Source organism: Strigops habroptila, chromosome 5, assembly GCF_004027225.2.
Source record: "Strigops habroptila isolate Jane chromosome 5, bStrHab1.2.pri, whole genome shotgun sequence".
Classification (NCBI taxonomy): domain Eukaryota; kingdom Metazoa; phylum Chordata; class Aves; order Psittaciformes; family Psittacidae; genus Strigops; species Strigops habroptila.
In genome coordinates this window covers 34,395,393-34,415,709 of record NC_044281.2, presented here as the reverse complement: position 1 = coordinate 34,415,709, position 20,317 = coordinate 34,395,393, and the positions used below count along the sequence as shown (strand labels likewise).

The 20,317-nt window shown below is 40.6% G+C and overlaps 1 protein-coding gene across 1 annotated transcript; it reads left to right on the top strand.

Annotated features, from left to right (window-relative positions):
- Positions 1-1,108: 1,108 nt before the first annotated feature.
- On the top strand, positions 1,109-19,103 carry TMEM26 (transmembrane protein 26). The gene is made up of 6 exons (XM_030488606.1): positions 1,109-1,299; positions 4,649-4,727; positions 11,150-11,263; positions 11,795-12,015; positions 13,046-13,122; positions 15,392-19,103. The coding sequence occupies exons 1-6, from the start codon at positions 1,109-1,111 to the stop codon at positions 15,805-15,807; spliced, it is 1,098 nt and encodes a 365-aa protein (XP_030344466.1). The 3' UTR covers positions 15,808-19,103.
- The last annotated feature ends 1,214 nt before the right edge of the window (positions 19,104-20,317 follow it).

Genomic DNA, 20,317 nt, shown 5'->3' with positions numbered 1-20,317 from the left:
TAAAACTAAAACAGCTAGGAAATCAGCATCTTTGGAGTGCCACAGTACATTAGACAGACTTGATTTTCTATCTGTATTTTACAATGGTATATCTCAATTTAAGTGCTTTGGCAGTAAATTAACACAAAACTGGAGCAACACAGTGGCAATTCTGATCAAGAAGAATTTTCTCCTTGGTTACCCAAGCGTAATTCAAATAAAATGTATAATCACTATAGGAAACAAAGTAATTTTAAAACCTATTCTGTAGATTATAAACTATGTCTACAGAAGATAAAGGTCAGTCTAGAGGTAGGTGATCTAACAGTCAAAATTCTCTGCATTTTTGGTATACATTCTAATTGGCCTATTTGGCCTACATTAGCATTAGCCAAGATCTCAAACTGATTTCTGGAGTCCCTTACTGGAGCTGCTTCTTAGTCCTGAAGCAAGGTGTAGATTATACAATATAGTAGTTTGTCTAGGTTTCAGTTCTGGTTAGCTTTTCTATCTTCTGTTGCACACAGGGATTCTAGTATTGAACTAAGTACACAGTTTCTGCTTTCTGTATTGCCATTTTAAAAGGATACTTTTCAAAGCTCCTGGATATGAATTATATCTTTTAGGGGGAAGAGAGATGTAAGATGGTTTTGCAGTCTCAGTAATGCAGTGGAGCATCTGCAAGGTGCTAAAAATGCTAAAAAGCAAGGAAGATTGAAATTACATTTTTGTCTCTTAGCTAAAAATCTATGAGATGAGAGCAGCAAGTGGGGCTAGCAGAGAAAAGGTACATTTAGTCCTTGAGCAGATGATAAGAGAGGGGCAGAAAGGAAGCCCTGACGGTGCTGGCTCAGGGTGCTCAGAGCTGTACTGAGCGCTGCGCACCACTGCAGCCTGGAAGCGTGAGCTGCCTTTTTTTTTTTTATTCCCTTTAAAAAGTCTTCAGGAAGTCTGGGGGAGGGGCAATGCCGTTTCTTTTTTGTTATAATGGGCCCCTTTGTGGAGATGGAAGAGATCTGTGTGCCTGTGGTGCGCAAGCTTCCCAGTGATTCCCAGAGTAACTTCCCAGGGCTCCTAAAAAGCGCTGGGCCCCTGCGGTGCGGGGAGAAGGGGAGGGGGCTGCTCCAGGATGGAGCTGATGGTGCTGCTCAATGCTCTGGTTACTCGCCTGCTCTTTGTGTTACACTCTCTCATCGGGGTCTGGAGAGTGACTGCAGTGAAGAAAGAACCCAAGTACTGGCTGCTGGCACTACTCAATCTTCTCCTGTGCCTGGAGACAGGGCTTACCCTCAAGTTTAAACAAGGCAGAGGCTACAAATGGTGAGCATATCCCGCCGGCTCCGACGAGCCCCTCTTGCTTCTTTGCATGTACTTCGCTGCAGACGCGAGGCTGACTTTGAGCGGCTGCTGCCCGAGAGTGGTGCTGCCCTCGCTTTGTTTCCGCCAGGCTTTCAGGGGGTTGCCTTTTCTCCCCTGCTGCACCTGGGGATGTGTGTGTGGCGGCGGGGAGGAAGCTGGTTAAGTCCCGGCTAGTCCATTGCCAAAGCCAGAGGGCTTTCAGGAGGGGAAGTTTTGCAGCAAACTACTTGGGAGTCACTCTCTGTATAGCTCTATGCGTGTATCCGTACTAACAGCTGAAAAATGTGGGAAATGTAGCTACAGGAGAGGTACACGTCCTTCCCTGGGACTGCATTCCCTATACCTGCTACTTGGAACAGTGCTAACACCACACCAATGCATGAATCAAAACTCAGCAACAAATAAAAGATGAGCAGCAACCACTCTCGCAATATAGCAAGAGTGGCCTGGATATTTGGATTTGAGAGGCTATTGCAGAGGGGAACTTTCATGCATGAAAGGCTGCCAGAGAAGTGAACAAAAAAAGTTGGTCAAAGCAGAGTTTGCCTAAGCACATGGGCTTTTACATGCATCTGAAGAACTGCTGCAGTCACCTACAGCTCACCAGCGCTCAACCCAAACAAACACTCTGTAAAAAGGAAGTGGTCATGTAACTAATTGTCAAGATTTCACTAGGACCTATTTTTAAAAACTGAAACTGCAAGCAGGCCCTGGGACAAATCCAGGACCAAAAAAAAAGATTGATTATAAAAAACCTGGAGAGTATTCCAATGATCTTAAATTTCTGCCCATTGTGAAACTCATTTTAACAAGCAGTGTTGTGTGACAATTTATACAAGTGTTCATGCTCTAAATCTGAATGTATTAAAATCAGTGATAAAGTCTGGCGCACAGGAAAATTTAACAATGGCAGAGCTCCAAATGCACAGTTATGAGACAGAGGCAGAATGAGCAGATCCGATTCACCAGAGAGGAGACAGCAGCAGAGTCTTCATGAAGGAACTCTTGCTATGGCAGCTTTTGGAAATTCCAAACCAAAATAGCTATGGAAAGCAAGATCCATTTTAGATGATGAGTACACGTGCTGTAAGGGCTAAATTTAGCTAGAAGGAAATTTTGAAAGTAGATGTGTTCCAACAGTTTAAGCAGCACAGTAAAATATGTTTATAAGTAAGAACTGTAGACAAATGACCAGCATCTATTTGCATTAGGATAACTCTGCTCCAGTGGAAAACACATTCAGAACAGGCAGTATCACCTGCATTTATAGAAAACACCTCCATAGACAGTTACTGATCCAAGCAATGGGCAGACTGTGCCACAGGACTCTCCTGTTTCCAGGAGCCTCATATTCTCTCCACTCATTATTGACAAAAGACTTACTACACCAGCACAAAAATTTAAATGGCACATGTGGAGAAAAGAGTATTATTGTGGGCCTGGCCACATAATATTTCCTCTAGATTGCTCCTTCTGAAATAAAGACAGGGTTAAAGCCCCTGAAGTCTCCTGGCCTGATCTGTTATCATTAGCTCAGCATTGCTAACCTGCCAGCTGGATAGATTTGTCATGTGCTCAAATCCTACAGGAAATAATATAAAATATGTTATTCTACCATTTGAATGAGGTGTGTTCTCTCAAAAAAGCCCCAGACAAACAAACAAAAAAACCCACCACAAAACAAAAAACAAAAAAACCCACAAACAAAAAACCCCAAACAACAAAAAAACCAACCAAACCCCCCCAAAAACCAACCACAAACCAAACCCCCCCACAAAAAAAAAACCAACAAAAAACCCCGCATCCTAGACTAAAACCCCGCAGAATCACTAACTTTTTTTGAACAGTAAGCAAAAAACCCCACTGCCAAAACAAAGAGCACACCCTCACCCTCGAAAAGAGTCCCCCACCAAAAAAACCCCAAACACACAGACAAAAACCCCCAAGCCCCCAAAACCCCCACCACAACCCAAAAAATCCAAACCAGAACTATTTTAGAGGGGATTGTCTGAAACATTTCATAGCAGCTCAGCAAGCCAGTCATTTTCCCAAGCAGCAGTTTTGGTTTTGTTTCTTTTTCTTTTCCTCGATACTTAATCTCCACTGGAAAAGTCAGGGTTATAAAAAGAAAGGTACATTCAGGGTAGGAACAAACAATAAATGCAACAACATTTGACCAAACCATTGCTGCGGTTACATACTTGTAAGCAATTTAAATTCACTGCAGGGTATGCCAATGACAGGATAGAAGCAATCAAGCAAGTCTCCAGAGTTTGACTCCACTGCGCTGTCCTAGGCCATTACATATATGTGATAGAAAGGCTGCTGTGCACCTCAGCAGCATTGCAGTGATGCTCACTCATACTATAGCAGAACTAAGTGGAACATTAGTGGCATCAGACCTCATTCCCACTCTGAAAGGACAGGAATTAAAAACAACGAAACAAAACAAACAAACAAAAAAAACCACCAACAAAAACCAAACCAACCCACAAACAAAAACCACCACCAAAAACCCCACCCAAACAAAACAAACAAACCCCAAACAAACAAACAAACCCCACCAACCCCAAAAAACTCCAATCTGTGTTTAGTAAGAAAACATCAGTAACCCTCACAAGAGTCAGTGCTTGCAGTGCTTGTAGGAGTAATGGAACCTCTCTACTACTTCCAAATAAACTCAGCTGAAGAAGCTGAATAAGCTTCATAAGTTAGGCAGAAGACTGGCAGGGAGAAAAGAACTAAAGACAGAAATCCTAAAGAATTATGCAACTGCCAGTAAAAATGGGTAAATAAGGCCAAGACCCATTTTCATAAACCATTTTAGCCTGCACTGAAAGACCTACTGGAGAAATTATTGTTTTAGTCAAACTGATGCTATTTCTGCCTTCACTGTATCAATGCACAGGGTTCTGATCAACAGCCTTTATACCAGCATCACTCAGTGGAGGGACTCAATGTATTAATTCACCCTTCATGAAATCAGAAAGAGCATGTTAGCTAGAGGCTCTTTTTAAGTACAGAAAATGATGTGATGGAAATACAAACAGCAAAGTGCCTTTGGTTATTCTTAACAAAAGATCTTAAACTTCCATGTGTGATCTTAGATGGATGTACAAATAAACCTATGATTCATAATACTAACAGCATGAAGAATTTGGAAAGAATATTAACTCTTATTTGCAGTTATCCTATTTCCTAATAAACCATAGGGTAGGAGGCACAAGATCCTTTTCAATGCAGATAATGATAGGATATATGGTTTTACAATGCGATAGAACACTAAGCTATCTTTTATTTTCTTCCACAGGTTTTCACCAGCAATATTTTTATATCTGATTTGCACAGTACCATCACTATGGCTACTAGAAATTCATCACGGGACTCAGGTATTTGTTGCGAGATGAGATGGACTAGTATGAAGTTGGTGCATGATTTGATGGGTTGGATTTGAGCATACAGACAGAAGTCTGCCAGGTCTTCTATTTTATACTGGTGGATCTCCCAGCCCAGCTACAGCTAGACTATGACTACTGTGCATTCCCTAAATACGAAGTCATGAGCCTTATTACTAGCTGAAAATTTATTTGCACTTCTCTGGGGAACTGAGGACTAAAAGTTTGAAAAACAGCCTTTCACCCCCAACTTACCAGGTTGAATCTTCATGAGGATGGTGAAAGAATTTAGTTGCTTTAGAGGCCTTTGTAAAATAAAGCGTGAGTTTCACAGCCCTTACAGGCAGATATCACAACTCCAAGCAAGCCAAAATTGAGACAAGTATCACTAAAAGAGGTCTTAAACTCAAATTACCTCATGTTTCCTGCAGCCTAGAAGAATACTCACAGATTACTACCACAGATAGCTGGCATGGTAATTTGTCTGTCAGTGTTTACGTCGTTTCTTTGTGCTGTATAGTAGTCTAGGATGGGGTGTCTGGATTCCAATTCAGGACTAAAACACATGGTAAAATTAAGGCAATTGTTCTTTTGGCAGATGGAGCCAGTTAGGTCCAGAACAGAGCCAGTTAGCTCAGCAGCTCATGTTGAGTGAACCACCTCCTCATAGGCTGCATAGCACTTCCATGTAGTGAGAAGGGGATTCTATCTATCCCAGAATTTGCACATATGCAGTACCTTATATCCACAACAGAAAAGGGCCTGATAGAAACAAGAGCAAAAAATAACAGAAAAAAGTACACAAATTAGACTAAGAAGACCTAGTGCCTCATTTTCTCCTTTGAAACATTGTTACAGCCCACAGAAGCATAATCAAATATTCAAAATTGTGTTTACACTGAAAATGCCTGAGGCTTTTTCTAAATACAGCAGCAGGAATTTATTGTCTTCTTGTTTTGCCAGATCTCCTTAAACAGTCACAGACAGGTAATGTGGATATTGAGAACATTTGTCATAGTTAAATCTCATCCAAGAAGCAGGCTAATTCTGTAGTCAAAGGCAGCAGTTTATTTCCCAAAATGATGTTAGAACACGGCATACTTTGTTCTTATTGATATACTGCTACTGTGAATTAAAGAGGGAGTATATCAAGTTAACAGCTTAGTTTATACCTGGAGAGACAGGATAGAGAGTTCTGGAAACACACAATCTAACAGATTCAAAAACAGTACTTCCAGAAGGGGAGCAGCCCTCCTAATAATCTCAAACACAGCACCCAAACTAGTACTACTCCTGATACTATGGTATTGCTGGGATTTTCCTTATTAAAATACTAACAGAACAGGTGATTATGCACAGTTGCTAAATTCACAGATTTAATATATATACTATGAAAACAGTTTGTGGTCTTTAAAGCAGTAGAGCTTTGATCTCATGTTGAATCTTTAACAGAAAACATCAACTGCTTAGGTTGGTGCTGTTACTTGAGGCGTGTGCTAATATGCAGCCTCTCTTCCTGAAGACAGAGGCAATTCTGCCCGAGTACTGTAGAACTAGACGTAAGCAATACCGTTCATATATCGACAGTGAAATACTGACTGCGTAGGAACTACTGCTTTGTGGTAAAGTATTTGGGGACGAAATACATGTTTGGGAAAGACCATAAAGTAAATTGAACTGTACTGAATGAAAAAATTGCTGTCTGCAGAATAGTGGCAAGAAAATCAAAACCATTTGATTCATTAAAAAAACCCAAATATTCTTTCTTAATAAAGTATGACATCTCAGATAAACAAATTCCTTTGTTACCTTTTCAAATGCCTGGTGCATCACTGTCACAGAAAGTGATAAACGACCACCTTTTGCAGGGCTTACCCAGCTACCTGTGCTGTAGTGAACGTAGGCTTCCCAGTCAATAATAAGGTAGATACTTGGCAAATATTGTACTTTTAACTACCTTAACTTGAATATTCGTTACTTCCTTAAAATGTCAGTGCCCATTCCCTTAGCCTCATTCTGAGCTGGGATTCTCTTATCAGCTAAAATTCTAATATATCACTCTCCTAGAAGTGATCTTACATCTTTCACCATTTCTCTTCCCTCCCATACCCATTATCTTCCTCAATTTGGAAATCAGCTTAAGCAATCTTTTCTCCCTGTTTTACTTTTCAGCTGTCCTATATGACCAAAATGAATCAGTCATGGTTGCTTTGAATTTCTGACATCACACATGTTGCCATAGTGATGGGCACTCTGTTTCCAGCAAATTGCAGAGAGCAAGAGGAGTACCTGTTGCTTAGCAGAGGGCCTGCTTCAGGGAAGAGCTAGCTTCTCCCATGCCGTACTCAGGCTGCCAGCCATACATTAAAAGGATTGAGGGTACTCTGCATTTGTGTTCAAGTACCAATTTTACTATTTCAACGCTGGACCCATTGTGGAAAGTTTTAGCTAACCTTGATTATATTTGGGAATAATGGATTGTGAATAACATGCAAAGAGAAATTTGCTGAATTAGCTCAGTTTCAGGCGTACCCCATGCACTGACAGCAAGCTCTTTGCAGGCCATATACTAGGACAACACTATGTCATGCAACAGAATTTCTGGTTTGATTAGATATTTTATAAATCAGAGGGATGAAAGCTACATGTCAGAAGAAAAAATGAAGTAAACCAAGCTAGAATTTATGCAAAACATGTACAATTTCTTCCTGTTTTATTTCGCACAGTTAAAAGACCTAGGCATTTTCATTTAGCTATGCACACAGTCTTGACACCTAGGAGTAACCCAAGTAAACTGCATTTATCAGCTACCTGTGAAATTCAGCGTTTTTCCTTGCCACATTCCCATTAAGTCACTGCACATACATAATTGGCTAGGCAAATATGCCTGGCACCAGCAGCCCTATTTATATTCATATACATGACAAAAATAAAGGCTCTTCTCCAAACTTCCAAGTGAATCACCACCATGATCACCACTTAATAAATATTCAGAGAGAAACAAACCAACACAAGATATGAACACACGTTAAAAATCAGGAGCCTACTTAAATGACTGGCTTTGCAGATGCAGTTTTCCATTTCCTGCCTATCTGCAGTTGAGAAGAGGTAGGGGCTCGGCCCTGAGGAGTGCCATTCAGTCAGAGTTCGTGGAGCCTTGCACTGAAATAGTAACCCTGCCCCCCTCCCCACTCAGCTTGAGTAGTTGCAAAAGTTACATGTAAGGAACCTACAAAATACACTGATAAAGTGAATTAATTTTCTTAAAGAAATATTCTCTGCACATTTGTGCCACTGGAGGGAGGGAGCAGGGAAGGGGGGGGGGGGGGGGACGAAAAAAGGAAAAAAGAAAAAAAGGAGCCCCCTGCCCCCTTGCAAGCCTCATGTACACCGTGGCATGCTTTCCTTCACCTCTGCCCAGTGCTGTGAGTTGGTGATTCCTGCAGCTCCTCTGCCCGGTACAGAGGTTATGCAAACCAACTGTGAGAGCTATCTGCTCTCCATTGTTGTCACAGGAGAGCCATGGCATCTGCTAAGCAGCAGCCATGCGCCTTGCAACCCACACAGTAAAACCGCTACAGGCCCCTGTTTCACTCCTGTCCTTCAGACTCCTGATTTACTTGCTGGGAATTCTCACAGTGTTTGGGAAGGGATGTCCGCCATCCTTGCACATACAGCAGACGCAGCAGCTTGCCCTACATGGGTCCCGCCTCAAATTTGGCAGATTCATCCCTGAGAAAGGGGGCTTTAAAACACGAACAAGAAATCTCCAAACACTGAGTTGAGGTTTAATGCAAGTTCATGGCTCACTTCCTCTTACCTCTGCCAGACCAGGCAGGGGAGCAGTGGAGTGACCTCAAATGCAAACCAAAGGCTGTCAAAGTGAATTAGCCTTCCACCTCCAGCACAAGTTAGTAATCCATTTGTTCTACCCAGACGATTTGTTACAAGGTATATATTAACGTCTTAGTATTCTAGGGTAGTTATGCAGTTTTTAGATCATGGTTTCCTCAGCCAACTGTGTCACGCTGCCTGTGGGGGTTACTCAGAAAGGCTGACTTTGACCTCAGGGCTGGCCTCCATAGGCTTTAGAATTTTCTACAGGCAACAGATAAAAAGATTTCTCCAGAGCACCAGTTAAATTTTGTTTCTGAAACATCCTCTGAACAAGCTGTTCTGTCTCTCTCCTTTGGTTGAGGGGCTAGCCTAGTAAGATAAGCCCCACAAGGCTCTAGCCAGGCAGAGTAGCAGCCCCTCCACCTCACTCTTTCCATGTCCAGAACTCTAAACTTTCCTCTTCCACATGGAAATATCATCTTCCCTACATGTGTATGTGAATCTTTCAAAGCTTTCACACCCACAGTCCAAAGGCAGCAAGCATTCCATTTAAGAGCCTTTACCTCCAATTATAAAAGCAAAAAAACCTGACTTTTCTTTTTCCACTGGATTTTTCAGACCATAGGAAGTTGCTCCATTTATTTATGACAAGAGGCAGCATTTACCCAGATACTGAGCGACATTATCAGAGACCAAATAAAGCATCAAAGTAGAATCTGAAATTTGCTAGAATGTGACACTTGCTGGGAAATGTTGCCTTTATATTGGCAGGCATTATGCTGAACACAGCTACTCAGTATGCACTAGAACACATTCCGATTGTTGCAGAAAATCACTCTCCATGCAATAAAATGGTGGGGGGCCCAGTGGAGAAATGCAAATCATCTTGTGTTCTCTGGCACAAATAGGACAGGATAAAAGTCTTTAATAACAGCATGGTTTGATTTTCTAATTATCCCTTTTTATTATAATGCAAAGAGATGTTAAGGGATTGCTACGAAGATATAGAATTTTAGAATCATACCCCAGTTGCTCCAGGGCCAGCCTTGTGTGTGAAGGAAGAAGGGCAGTGCAGTGTTACAGCCCTACTGGTTTACTGCAGTTGATGTAAAAGTATGTTTTAGCCACCATTCTATTTCCCAGAGCACTGGGTACTTGGAGAAAGTAAAAATACCCGTTTTTTCTCTACTCTACAGGGGCAGGCAACAACACAGGTCCATTTTTCTTGATTATTCCTGTATCTCACCTCTCACATCATGAATTTCCTTGCAGAATAAGGCACAGCTTGGAAGGGGTTTGGGGGGAAGGTGGTGGTGTGTGGGTGTGTGTAGGAGGGCAGAGAATACAACCCCAACTCTATTCATTACAGCCTAGATATATATTAGATATATTGAAGATATATACTAGGTAGATTCAACTTTGAATATAGAGACTGGCCAGGACCACAAACCAGCAGGCTGACCATGACCAATTTTTACCCTATTTCAGTTTTTGATCTAGAGAGAGACTATATAGGAAACTGTTCAGGAGAGCCGTTCAGGAGAGCTGCAGGCAGATCGTATTCAAAGAGTGCCATTTTATAGAATCATAGAATGGTTAGGGTTAGGAAGGACCTCAAGATCATCTAGTTCCAACCCCCCTGCCATGGGCAGGGACACCTCGCACTAAACCATGTCACCCAAGGCTCTGTCCAACCTGGCCTTGAACACCGCCAGGGATGGAGCATTCACAACTTCCTTGGGCAACCCATTCCAGTGCTTCACCACCCTCACTGTAAAGAACTTCTTCCTTATATCTAATCTAAACTTCCCCTGTTTAATTTTGAAGCCGTTACCCCTTGTCTTACCACTACAGTCCCTAATGAAGAGTCCCCCCAGCATCCTTGTAGGCCTCCTTCAGATACTGGAAGGCTGCTATGAGGTCTCCATGCAGCCTTCTCTTCTCCAGGCTGAACAGCCCCAACTCTCTCAGCCTGTCTTCATACAGGAGGTGCTCCAGCCCCCTTATCATCCTCGTGGCCCTCCTCTGGACTTGCTCCAACAGCTCCATGTCATTTTTATGTTGAGGACACCAGAACTGCACACAGTACTCCAAGTGAGGTCTCACGAGAGCAGAGGAGAGGGGGAGGATCACCTCCTTTGACCTGCTGGTCACGCTTTTTTTGATGCAGCCTAGGATATAGTTGGCTGTTTGGGTGGCAAGCGTACACTGCCGGCTCACGTTCAGTTTCTCATCAACCAACACCCCCAAGTCCTTCTCTGCAGGGCTGCTCCAAATCTTAACAGCACAAAGATGTCACCCGCTCCATAAGTCTTCAAATTTACATCCTCTTCTACAGTAAAATGCTATACTTTCTCAGGGACCTACCAAAACATCACTCCTGTCCTCATGAGAGGAATTCCTCCCTTCTGAACAAGAGGCGAATTACATTCAGAGTGAGCATGTACCTTTGTAAGCACCATCTGAATTTCACAAATTAACCATCTACAGTTCAGCAAAACAGGACTTTCTCAGCCACAGAGTGCATCTGCTCCCTGTATGGGATGTTTATGCATGTGTGATGTTTTTGTTCACAACAGTACTGTGGTAATGAGCCTGGAGCAGTTCAGGTGAATGTCAGCAACCAAGACTACAATCAATCCAGAGACAGCAGTCATGGAAGTGAGGGAACAGATCACCACATCATTCAAACGGTGGGACACCTTTTCCTATTCCTAGTTAAGATCTTATGATAATTAGAGCAATTAGAGAGGACTGTTGTGTCTATTTGAATGGGCTCCTCATGCAGTGAAGAACACTAAAAAACAAGAAAGAATAGTTTCAGAAAACGGTATTGTGAAAATGGTGTACAGTGTGCTGCATGCTAACTGCTGTTTGTAGAGCACGTCTCTGTGTGAAGTGGCAACTCTCCTACCATTATGTTCCAAATCTCAGTAACTTTAGAATTTAGAAAGTGTCTGGATCACAGTTCTGCAAAGGATAATGCTCAGCTGGCTGAAAAATGAGAACAGAAAGAGCAGTAAACAGAGAAAGACTTGCTATTCATTACCCAAAGTTTGTATTAATGTGTCTTTTTTCAAACTATGCCTGCCACATAAAAATGATTTGCTCTAATACAATGTGAAGGAGAACAAAAGTAGGCTCAAGGATGAGTACAGTCTCTGAAGGTATCTATAATGTCAGTCTCCTGAAGATACAGTATCTTATTATTGTCTTTTAAACAGGCTAAAGTCTTTGTGAATCAGCTCTCCACAATCTGCGAGACTGTATGGACACTGGCCCTCCACCAGACTTTTCTACTGCTGCTAGTAGTTGGGAGATGGCTTCTCCCTATTGGAGTTGAAATCACCCGGGATCAATTGTCTCAGCTGCTTCTCATGTTTGTGGGAACAGCAGCAGATATACTTGAATTTGCTAGTGAAACTCTGGACATTGAAGATGTTCGGTAAGGATTATTTGCTGACATTAATAATTTGTATGTTGCAAGATACTTGTTTTGTTTAAAGATCTGTTTGTGCACTCTTCAGTGTTCAGACTGGTGTAGCTGTATTTCCCACAGATAACAGAAGGCTACATTCAAGGGCTGTGTTTTTCTGCTCTCACCTTTCCCTCTGTAAAGGATCTAACGGTCCTAAGAGCTTTGTTAGGGATTATTCATCTGTTGCTAGCAAAGCAGCACATCATCCATCATAATAAAAGGGTACAAAGAGCCAAACAACTAGCATAACTGCCATGCAGCATCAGTTCTTATAGCTACAGGAGCTGAAACACTGGATACACAGTAAGCCTCTTACAGGTTAATGAATTGTTTTAGACTAGCAAGGAAGCAACTAGACTTTACTTTAGTGATTCATTGTCCAAGTTGCTTCTTTGATTATCTCGTTTGTATTTCATGATAGAATGACAAAGCCTTCAAAGATAAAGAAAGGGAATGGCATAATCTGGTGTGAATTTTCAACACTGTGATCTCTCCCAGAGGAAGTAAGCTCATCTCCCCCTCGCAGCACTGAGAGATGAGCCATGAACATCTAGCATAAAGAAAAAGAATCACAGAAGAGTTTCATCCTCTCTTACATACGTACTATTATATATATATATTTATATCAAATAAAAGGTTTTAAAGCAGGAAAAGAGGTCCTTCCCACTTGGCAGAGAAGCTTTAGGCTTGCAAAGAATGTGTAATCACTGCAAGGGAAGAGATACCTCCTCTTTGAGCCAGAGAGTCTATTTCCCTATGTTTATCATTATAATCTTAGCATCAGCTATTTAATGTAATCACACAACTGAAACATGTAGCCTGAACAGCAAAAATTCCATACCAAAAAGTACCTCTGTTTTCCTTAGTCTTACCACTAATCAATTGCTGGTTTGCTCAACTACCCTTTAAATGACATTCCAAATACTACGGGAAACATTTTTGTTATCGCATAAGGAAACTTCATCTTCACTGTTATCACTTTTTTCCTCTCCCACAGGAAGAATTATGTTCTCATAAATGCAATTCTTGCTGTATGGACATGGAGTATGTTACAGTTTCCACTTGATCTTGCAGGTTAGTTCTTTCACATAGAAAAGAGAACAAATGCTTTAGGTTTTTGCTGGCATGTCTTGCAGCTGTACACATGCTACAGACTATACCAAGGACTCCTGGTAGAGAGCAGTTTATATGACAATGATGGCTTTTGAAGAAAGTCCGTTGTGGTTTCTTTGCAGAAACATTTGTTTCTGGCTAACCTCTCATCTCCCTGATAAAACTCTCTACTTCCAGAAAACAAACGGATTGCAATATTGTATGGAGCATCTGGTCCAGTTGCCTGTTACTGCTGTAAACTTCTTCATGTAAGCTCTTGAGTTAGATCTAGTCTATTATGGCCCAGATCTGGGTAGGTTACTAGACCCTATGGAGATACAGGCAATTGTTAACTACAGGGAACAGCACAGCCAAGAAAACAGATGTTATCACAGGAGAAGCTACTTATTCACAGGGAACATAAAGGACTATATAATGTTGGGACTGTACACTCTTATCTTAAAGGCCCAGCATTCAGCCAGTTCGAGTTTGTATTTGTCCCTAGGCAGAAAAGGCTTCCCTATGTCCAAGAAGAATCATGAAAGCTGCCTCAATCATCATCTCTTCCAACCATTTTAGCTTCCAATCACTACAAGTTTGCAACTCAACAATACCAGTCCAAAATACATTGTCCTCACTAGCATCATGTATGAAATTGCACACTAGGCTGACACACTGACTAAAATAATAAATGAATAAAGTTATAATGAAATAATTATTCCAGGAATTTTTCATTAGCCTTTTCTTCATGGACAGCACTAGGCTTTGTTTTCAACACTGGAGTTGAAAAAATATTTCAGCATTTCAGCTCAGCAGCTCACCTCCCAAAAAAAATGATGCAACCACATTTCAGATTTATCACAGCTAAAGTTGCTGTTACTAGTAAAATATATTCTGTTAAAGATGCCCAATAGTTAGGTTTAGAAAACTTCATATACATCACCACCACACAAATAAATTCAAACAGTGCTTAAGCAATCTTAGCATTAATTTCAGCAAAGTAACCTCTTGTACTGTGCATTTTTTTTCTTCCTCTGGCTATTGCTTTTGCGCTTGATATACCATTTAAAAATCAAATTATTAGACACACATTGCCCTGAGATTTACTATGGGTTCAGTTTATCTTGGGTATTTTATACAGCTGTACAGATAGTACTTTTTATTCAAGTGTCAAAATGTTTACTCACAACATGATGTAAAATAGAAGTTTTTAGGCACTGATTGATTAGGCACTGCAGTTATGACTATTAAACAGCAATGGTGCAAAAACGTATTAAAAAATTAGCTGCTGCTGAAGCTTTGCCTAATGGATTCAGCAAATTTCCTCATTCTACAGTTAATTTTCCACTCAAGGCTCATCTTCTTCCCCCTTCCCCCCAGTGTTGACTGAAACAATAGAATTATTTTGTTGAGCTGAAATGTTTGGCAGTTGTTGCTGCATCACAAGTAGCTATGTTTTTTAAACTAATGAAAACCCACTGCCTGAGAGACGTTAGTTAAGATACATGCATTTTCATAAGAGGCAACCATACTCAGCACACACACTCACACTTCTGATGATCATTCTCTAGACACCATGCCACGAAGAGCATTCTAGCCCACCACTACTTTTATAGCCAAGGGGAACACATTCATTCAAGTTCCAACTGTTGTATGCAAGTTCATACCCAGAAGGCTAAGAATGAGTAACTGTGGCTCAAGTCCTCTACAGCAAGCAGCGACTACAGTTTCTTCGTATCCATAATACTTGATATTACCCTGCACTGACATGAGTTATTCTTACTATGACACATGAAAAAGGCAATGGCTATCTGGTGACTTTTAAAACCGAGGTCTTAAACAGCCTGGAACAAATTGAAGTGCTATAGCTCAGGCTATTCCAAGTCAGGATGGTACTTTGTTGGTTTTTTTCTTAAAGATATATGTTAGCCTAACATGTTGATTTAACAGAAAAATGCCTGGGAAAGTTATTATAGAATGATTAGGCGATCTACTTTTGTTTCATATTTTAAAAGTGTATAAACGCTGATAGCTTTGTGGGATAGAAAAGGGGAAGCGGTTTTTGGTCCTGTTTGGCAGACCATATAAGTGTCTGCTTACGATAAGCTTAGTGTGTTTTGCTGAAACAGACCCCAGAAATTGGATATGCTTTATGTTGAATTGTTCATAGTTGAATGCATTTGCTTCCCTTTAGGCCAACCCTGGCTCAATTTTAAAAAGTTGTTTTAACATAACTGTGTTTTATTTCCAGTACAGCATATTGGCTGCAAACCAACTGCATCAACTAGGCGGATCCCCAGCTTGCTGCTGTGCAGGTACAGTGCGGAACTGTGGAACATTGGGGTCAGCCTTTTCATACAGGATGGTCCCTTCTTCATTGTGCGTTCAATCCTGATGGGCCACTTCGGAATATTCAATCAGATGCTGGTGTTTTTTACAGCTAAGAATATCTTAGTTGTGACTCTACAATTGTATCGTTTGGCAGTGATAACATTAGACTTCCGTGCTACCATTCTGCAGAAGAGCAGGAAAGGAGAAGTCAGCTGTTGCCCATGCGAGCCTTATAAAACTAGTACTCATGCTGCCGCTGAGCAAGATACCGAAATGAAAGAGTTTGTCGCTTTTCCTCCAAAAGAGGAATCTCAAGCTCCATCAGAAGACAAGTGAGCACAGTTACTGACTTGAAAGAAGTTACATTTCCCACAGCTTCTTCAGAAGGGCTTAGCCTATTTCTGTGATCAAATATGACTTGAGTGCCCAAGTCATCTCTTCCACCAAGAGATCAATAATTTCTTCTAAATTGTAGGGGAAAATTCTGACACAAACTCATAGAAATGGGCCTTTTTCTTTTTATCAATTTGCATGGTGGGTTTTGACTAGTTCTCTATTATATTATCCAGAGGTATTTTGTAGCCATAGTTTGTAGTAGCAAGAAAGGTCTGGCACACTAACAAAGTCTGTTATTTTCAGTGGCACTGTGCTAACATATGTACTTGCATGTATTTGCATAGAGGGACAAGCCTATCCATTATGGGAAGTACAGAATCATTTAGGTCTACTTGAATGGTCAGGCTATAACTAGTGTGTGATGAACAGTATGTTCACCACGTATGGGAGCACCTTCAGTGGCGACAACTGAGCGGACATGCAAGTGAAGGGAGATGACAGATTTCTACTCTTACTGTGACATCTAAACATTGCTCATTCAAGAAATTTAAGCAAATCTTCATCAAATGTTACCTCATCCTTGGCTGGATTCAGTTAAGAACTATGCAGCACCATTACACTGCATACACAAGACTGTCTCTTAGGACCTACATGGTCTGAGTAACCCAAACCTTATAAGTAAACAAACAAACAAACCCCCCCTTCCCCCCCCCCAAAAAAAAAAAAAAAAGGCAAAAGCGGCCCCACAGATCATTAGAAGACGACACCATTTGTCTCAGGCATTTTCTAAAGATGTTTGCCTTTCTATTCCCACCAGTTAGAACACACACACAAAAAAAAAAAACCCAAAACAAAAAAAAAAAAAAAAAAAAAAAAAAAAAAAATCAACACCCAAAATATTTGTAAAGACTTCTTTTTGCTCCAGTTCACTGTGACTGCAGTTTAGACAAGTTTTTAAAATGTCTCAATTTCACATGATTTTTAAACATGGCCTGACACAGGCATACAATTTAAGTAGAAAGAAAGTGGCAGTGCTTAAGTTTGAAAAGACAAGCTAGACAAAAGGATTCAGGCTTGGGCTTCACATTCCTTGAGGCACGACAAGGTCCCATGGTAAAACTTGAGAGACTGTCTGGTGCATTGAATGTCAAGATCCATTTTTAAGAAATGGCTAATAATTACTGATTTACTACTTTCACATTTGCAGTGAACAACATAGGGCCAAATTCATTTGTCCCAAGAACACACTTTAGATCAGTGTAAGACCACTAACTTTGCTGAGGTTATCTTACAGAAGCTGGAAGTAGGATAAGTGATTTTGAAAGTTTGCCTAAAAATACAGATTTCTGCATCTGTTCTAAAAGCCATAAAAACATGGCCAATATGAAGTGACCTAATTAAGATAACTTCCCTTATTAAAAATTCACCATTAAACCTTAGTTTCTAAAGCCTCGGCTATCTAAAAAGAGAATCTGGTTTCGGGAATTAATAAAAGGGTTTCTGCCACCACTGCAGCAGTCATATGCTTATTTATCCATAGCCTGATAAGCAATTACATGTTTATTCTTTAAAAGATTAACATATTTAAAAATTCTATCCCCCAAACACATGAACTGTGTTCATACTTGTGAGCTGTTACTGTTCTATGCAGGATCTGGCACTTCCATTACAGAAGAAAATGCACAGACGTAAACGAAGGAAGTCTGATATACTTCATAGCCCTTTCTACCATTTCTAATTTAGTAATAAAGTGCAACACATCCTGCTTTTCTTATTTTGGACCTTTTTCCAGCAGAAATTTACTAGATGATCTTAAGGTCCTTTCTAACCCTAACCATTCTATGATTCCGTGATCATTTGCCATGGCATTGTGAGGTAAACATACAGAAAGCGGAATGTGACTTTATTTGGGATTTTAATTCAAGGCTAGAGGTAAAAAAGCTAGAGTGCTGCTGCTCCTGAGCCGCGCTGTCTAAAACCTTTCACACTAGGGTGAATTTAGAATCAATTGATAGAACTGCAACACATCTCCTTGTTGATGCAAGCAAGGACTACTCACATTCATTTTGAGTTTACCACTTGCTGATATAGTAATTATCCCGTTAAAAGGATCCTTTCTAATTAATTTGGAGTGTACTGAGCTTGCTAGAAAGTCATTTAAAATTCATCAGCACAAAAATTGCAGGATGTACTTTTTTGAAAAACTGCCTACCAGGTTCAGCCTGCAGCAAATGCAGGATCCCCTGGGGTCAGCAATACAGACACTAGTTACAGCAGGAATATTTTACAGCTAACTATATTTCCTGGTCTTCAGGCTGTTCCATTTTAAACAGCAGTAAAGCTTCTAATCAGATTTACTGTGAGAAGAACTCAGTTCAATGCTAGGTTGTTACTACTAGATCCCATTCCCATTCACTCACAGACAAATAGGCTAGATCCTCCCTTGTGCTTACAATAGAATAGATTTGGATTTCCTTTTTCCTCACCACTACCAGGGATGACAACAAACAGATAGATTGCTTAAAAACAAAAGAAAACCCAAACAGTCAAACAAAACACTTGAATGGTGGGTAGTCTACTTCCCCATCTGTGTACAGAGGGAATCACATACGCCAGGTAGCAGCAGGAATGACATACAGTTCCCTCTACTTCATTGAGAAGCCTGGAAACAGCAATTGAATAAGTCTGATTGCTCGTATGTTTGGTCACAGTGGCAAACCCCTGTTGCAAGCCCTCCTCACCTTGCTATTGCTAATTTCTTGAGAGGGAGGACTAAAGCACTGTTGTTTTCCAGCAGGCTGAGTCAGCTGAATCAGCAGCTGGGTGTGAGGAGCCATTGTCTCTTCCTGCAGCCTTCCAGAGCTTTGCACTAGGCAAGAGGTAGAATAGATTTTCTTGAAGATTTGCCAGCACCTGTGGAGTATCTAAAGAACAACTGATGTCATGCTTGCTATTCAGAAAAAGCTCCAGTAAACTTTTAGACAGGGAAAATTCAAGCCTTCAAAATAGAGGGATTTCAGAACATTATTTAACCTTTACTTACTTGAGTCAGGTGAATTATATTACTAAATCTGTTCTGCAAGTAGATATCTAACCATTTACTGTTGTTTATTCTAGTTGTTCCTGCCTTGTCCTTTTAGATTATTCCATATTAAGCCTCGCTAAGTGTTTTAATACTTGTCTTTTCCTGTTCTAAAATGTATTCCTCCTTTTCTTTGGATGTTGGCTCAAATAAGATCATGGCCCTGAACCTTAAAAAAAAAAAAAAAAAAACCCAACAAAAAAAACCACCAAAACAAAAAACACACAACCAACAACCACCATTATTTTATTGCATTCCTCTTGGTATTTGTACTGTTTTATGTTCTCTGGGATCATGTGGAAATGGAAGAAAATGTGCAATTACTTTTAAAAAATTCCAACTGTATTTTGCAAATAAAAGGCAGTTACCTCAGGCATAGCTGCCAATTTATTATGCGAGAGCTGACTGTTATATGTTCCCATTAATTACATCTTCCACATGCTGCTTGTCCTTTCCATCCTTGTAAGTTAATTACTTAGGCCAGATTCTGACGGCAGCCACTGCTTTGAAAACCCACAGCAACTGCAGTAAATTCTACTATATTCTGGGTAGGTTCTTCTTTACTCACAACCTTTGCCTCCAAGTATGCCAGTCACAGTGTTAATCCCAGAGAGGATGCGTTTAATATCTCCACACAGGATGCATTTACAGATGTACTTAAATACGCATATGCATTTAGATACCCATATACCCCTGGCAGTGCCTAATACATACAGCTTTTATTTCTGTTAACAGCATGTTAGATTGCTGATGGAAACAGTCTGCAGATGTCTATAAAACACTACAGAAATACCTGAACATTACAAATACCTTAAAGCTTGGGGCTCTAAATACTAAGCATACAATACTCTGAACAATACACTGATTGAAAAAACATAATTTTGTGAGTTCCATGGAATATATTCTTTCCATGCATGTTTCCTCAGTTGCATGAGACCTACTCAATCATTATTTCCCTCTCAAAGTTTTTGAAAAGAGCATTAGAACAGAATTCTAGAATCTAAAACTGCACAAGGCTGTTTCTCTGGTTCTGTGCCAATAGACAATAGGCAAGCCTTGAAAACAGCACATTGGATAGTCCTTGGCCCTCTTGGTTTTGGGTCCAATTCTCCATCTTTTTCCATGCTATTCTCTTACCTTCCTTGTGAGACGAAGGAAAAAAGATAACCTGTAATGGTGAGACAATGAAAGGGGTCATGATGGCAGAAGTAGTAGAGATGTTTGCCCAAGACTGGTCACTGCACCAGTAGGGAAATATGATTCAGACCCCTAATGAAATAGATACTAACGACTGAGAAAAATCACTAAGAGGTGAGCTGTGTTCTGAAAACCTTTCCTGGCCCTTCAGAGACAGCATGAGAAGAGTTCTCATCAGCCAGCTCCACTCCAGCAAGCTGCTAATACAGGAATTCCAGTGATTCTGAGTCT

Excerpts from the sequence above, each read along its gene's own strand:
- TMEM26 (XM_030488606.1), top strand. The coding sequence starts at position 1,109 with ATGGAGCTGATGGTGCTGCTCAATGCTCTGGTTACTCGCCTGCTCTTT. Across the intron at positions 11,264-11,794 it reads ATCACCACATCATTCAAACG|GCTAAAGTCTTTGTGAATCA; the intron begins GTGGGACACCTT and ends TCTTTTAAACAG. Across the intron at positions 13,123-15,391 it reads GTTTCCACTTGATCTTGCAG|TACAGCATATTGGCTGCAAA; the intron begins GTTAGTTCTTTC and ends TTTTATTTCCAG.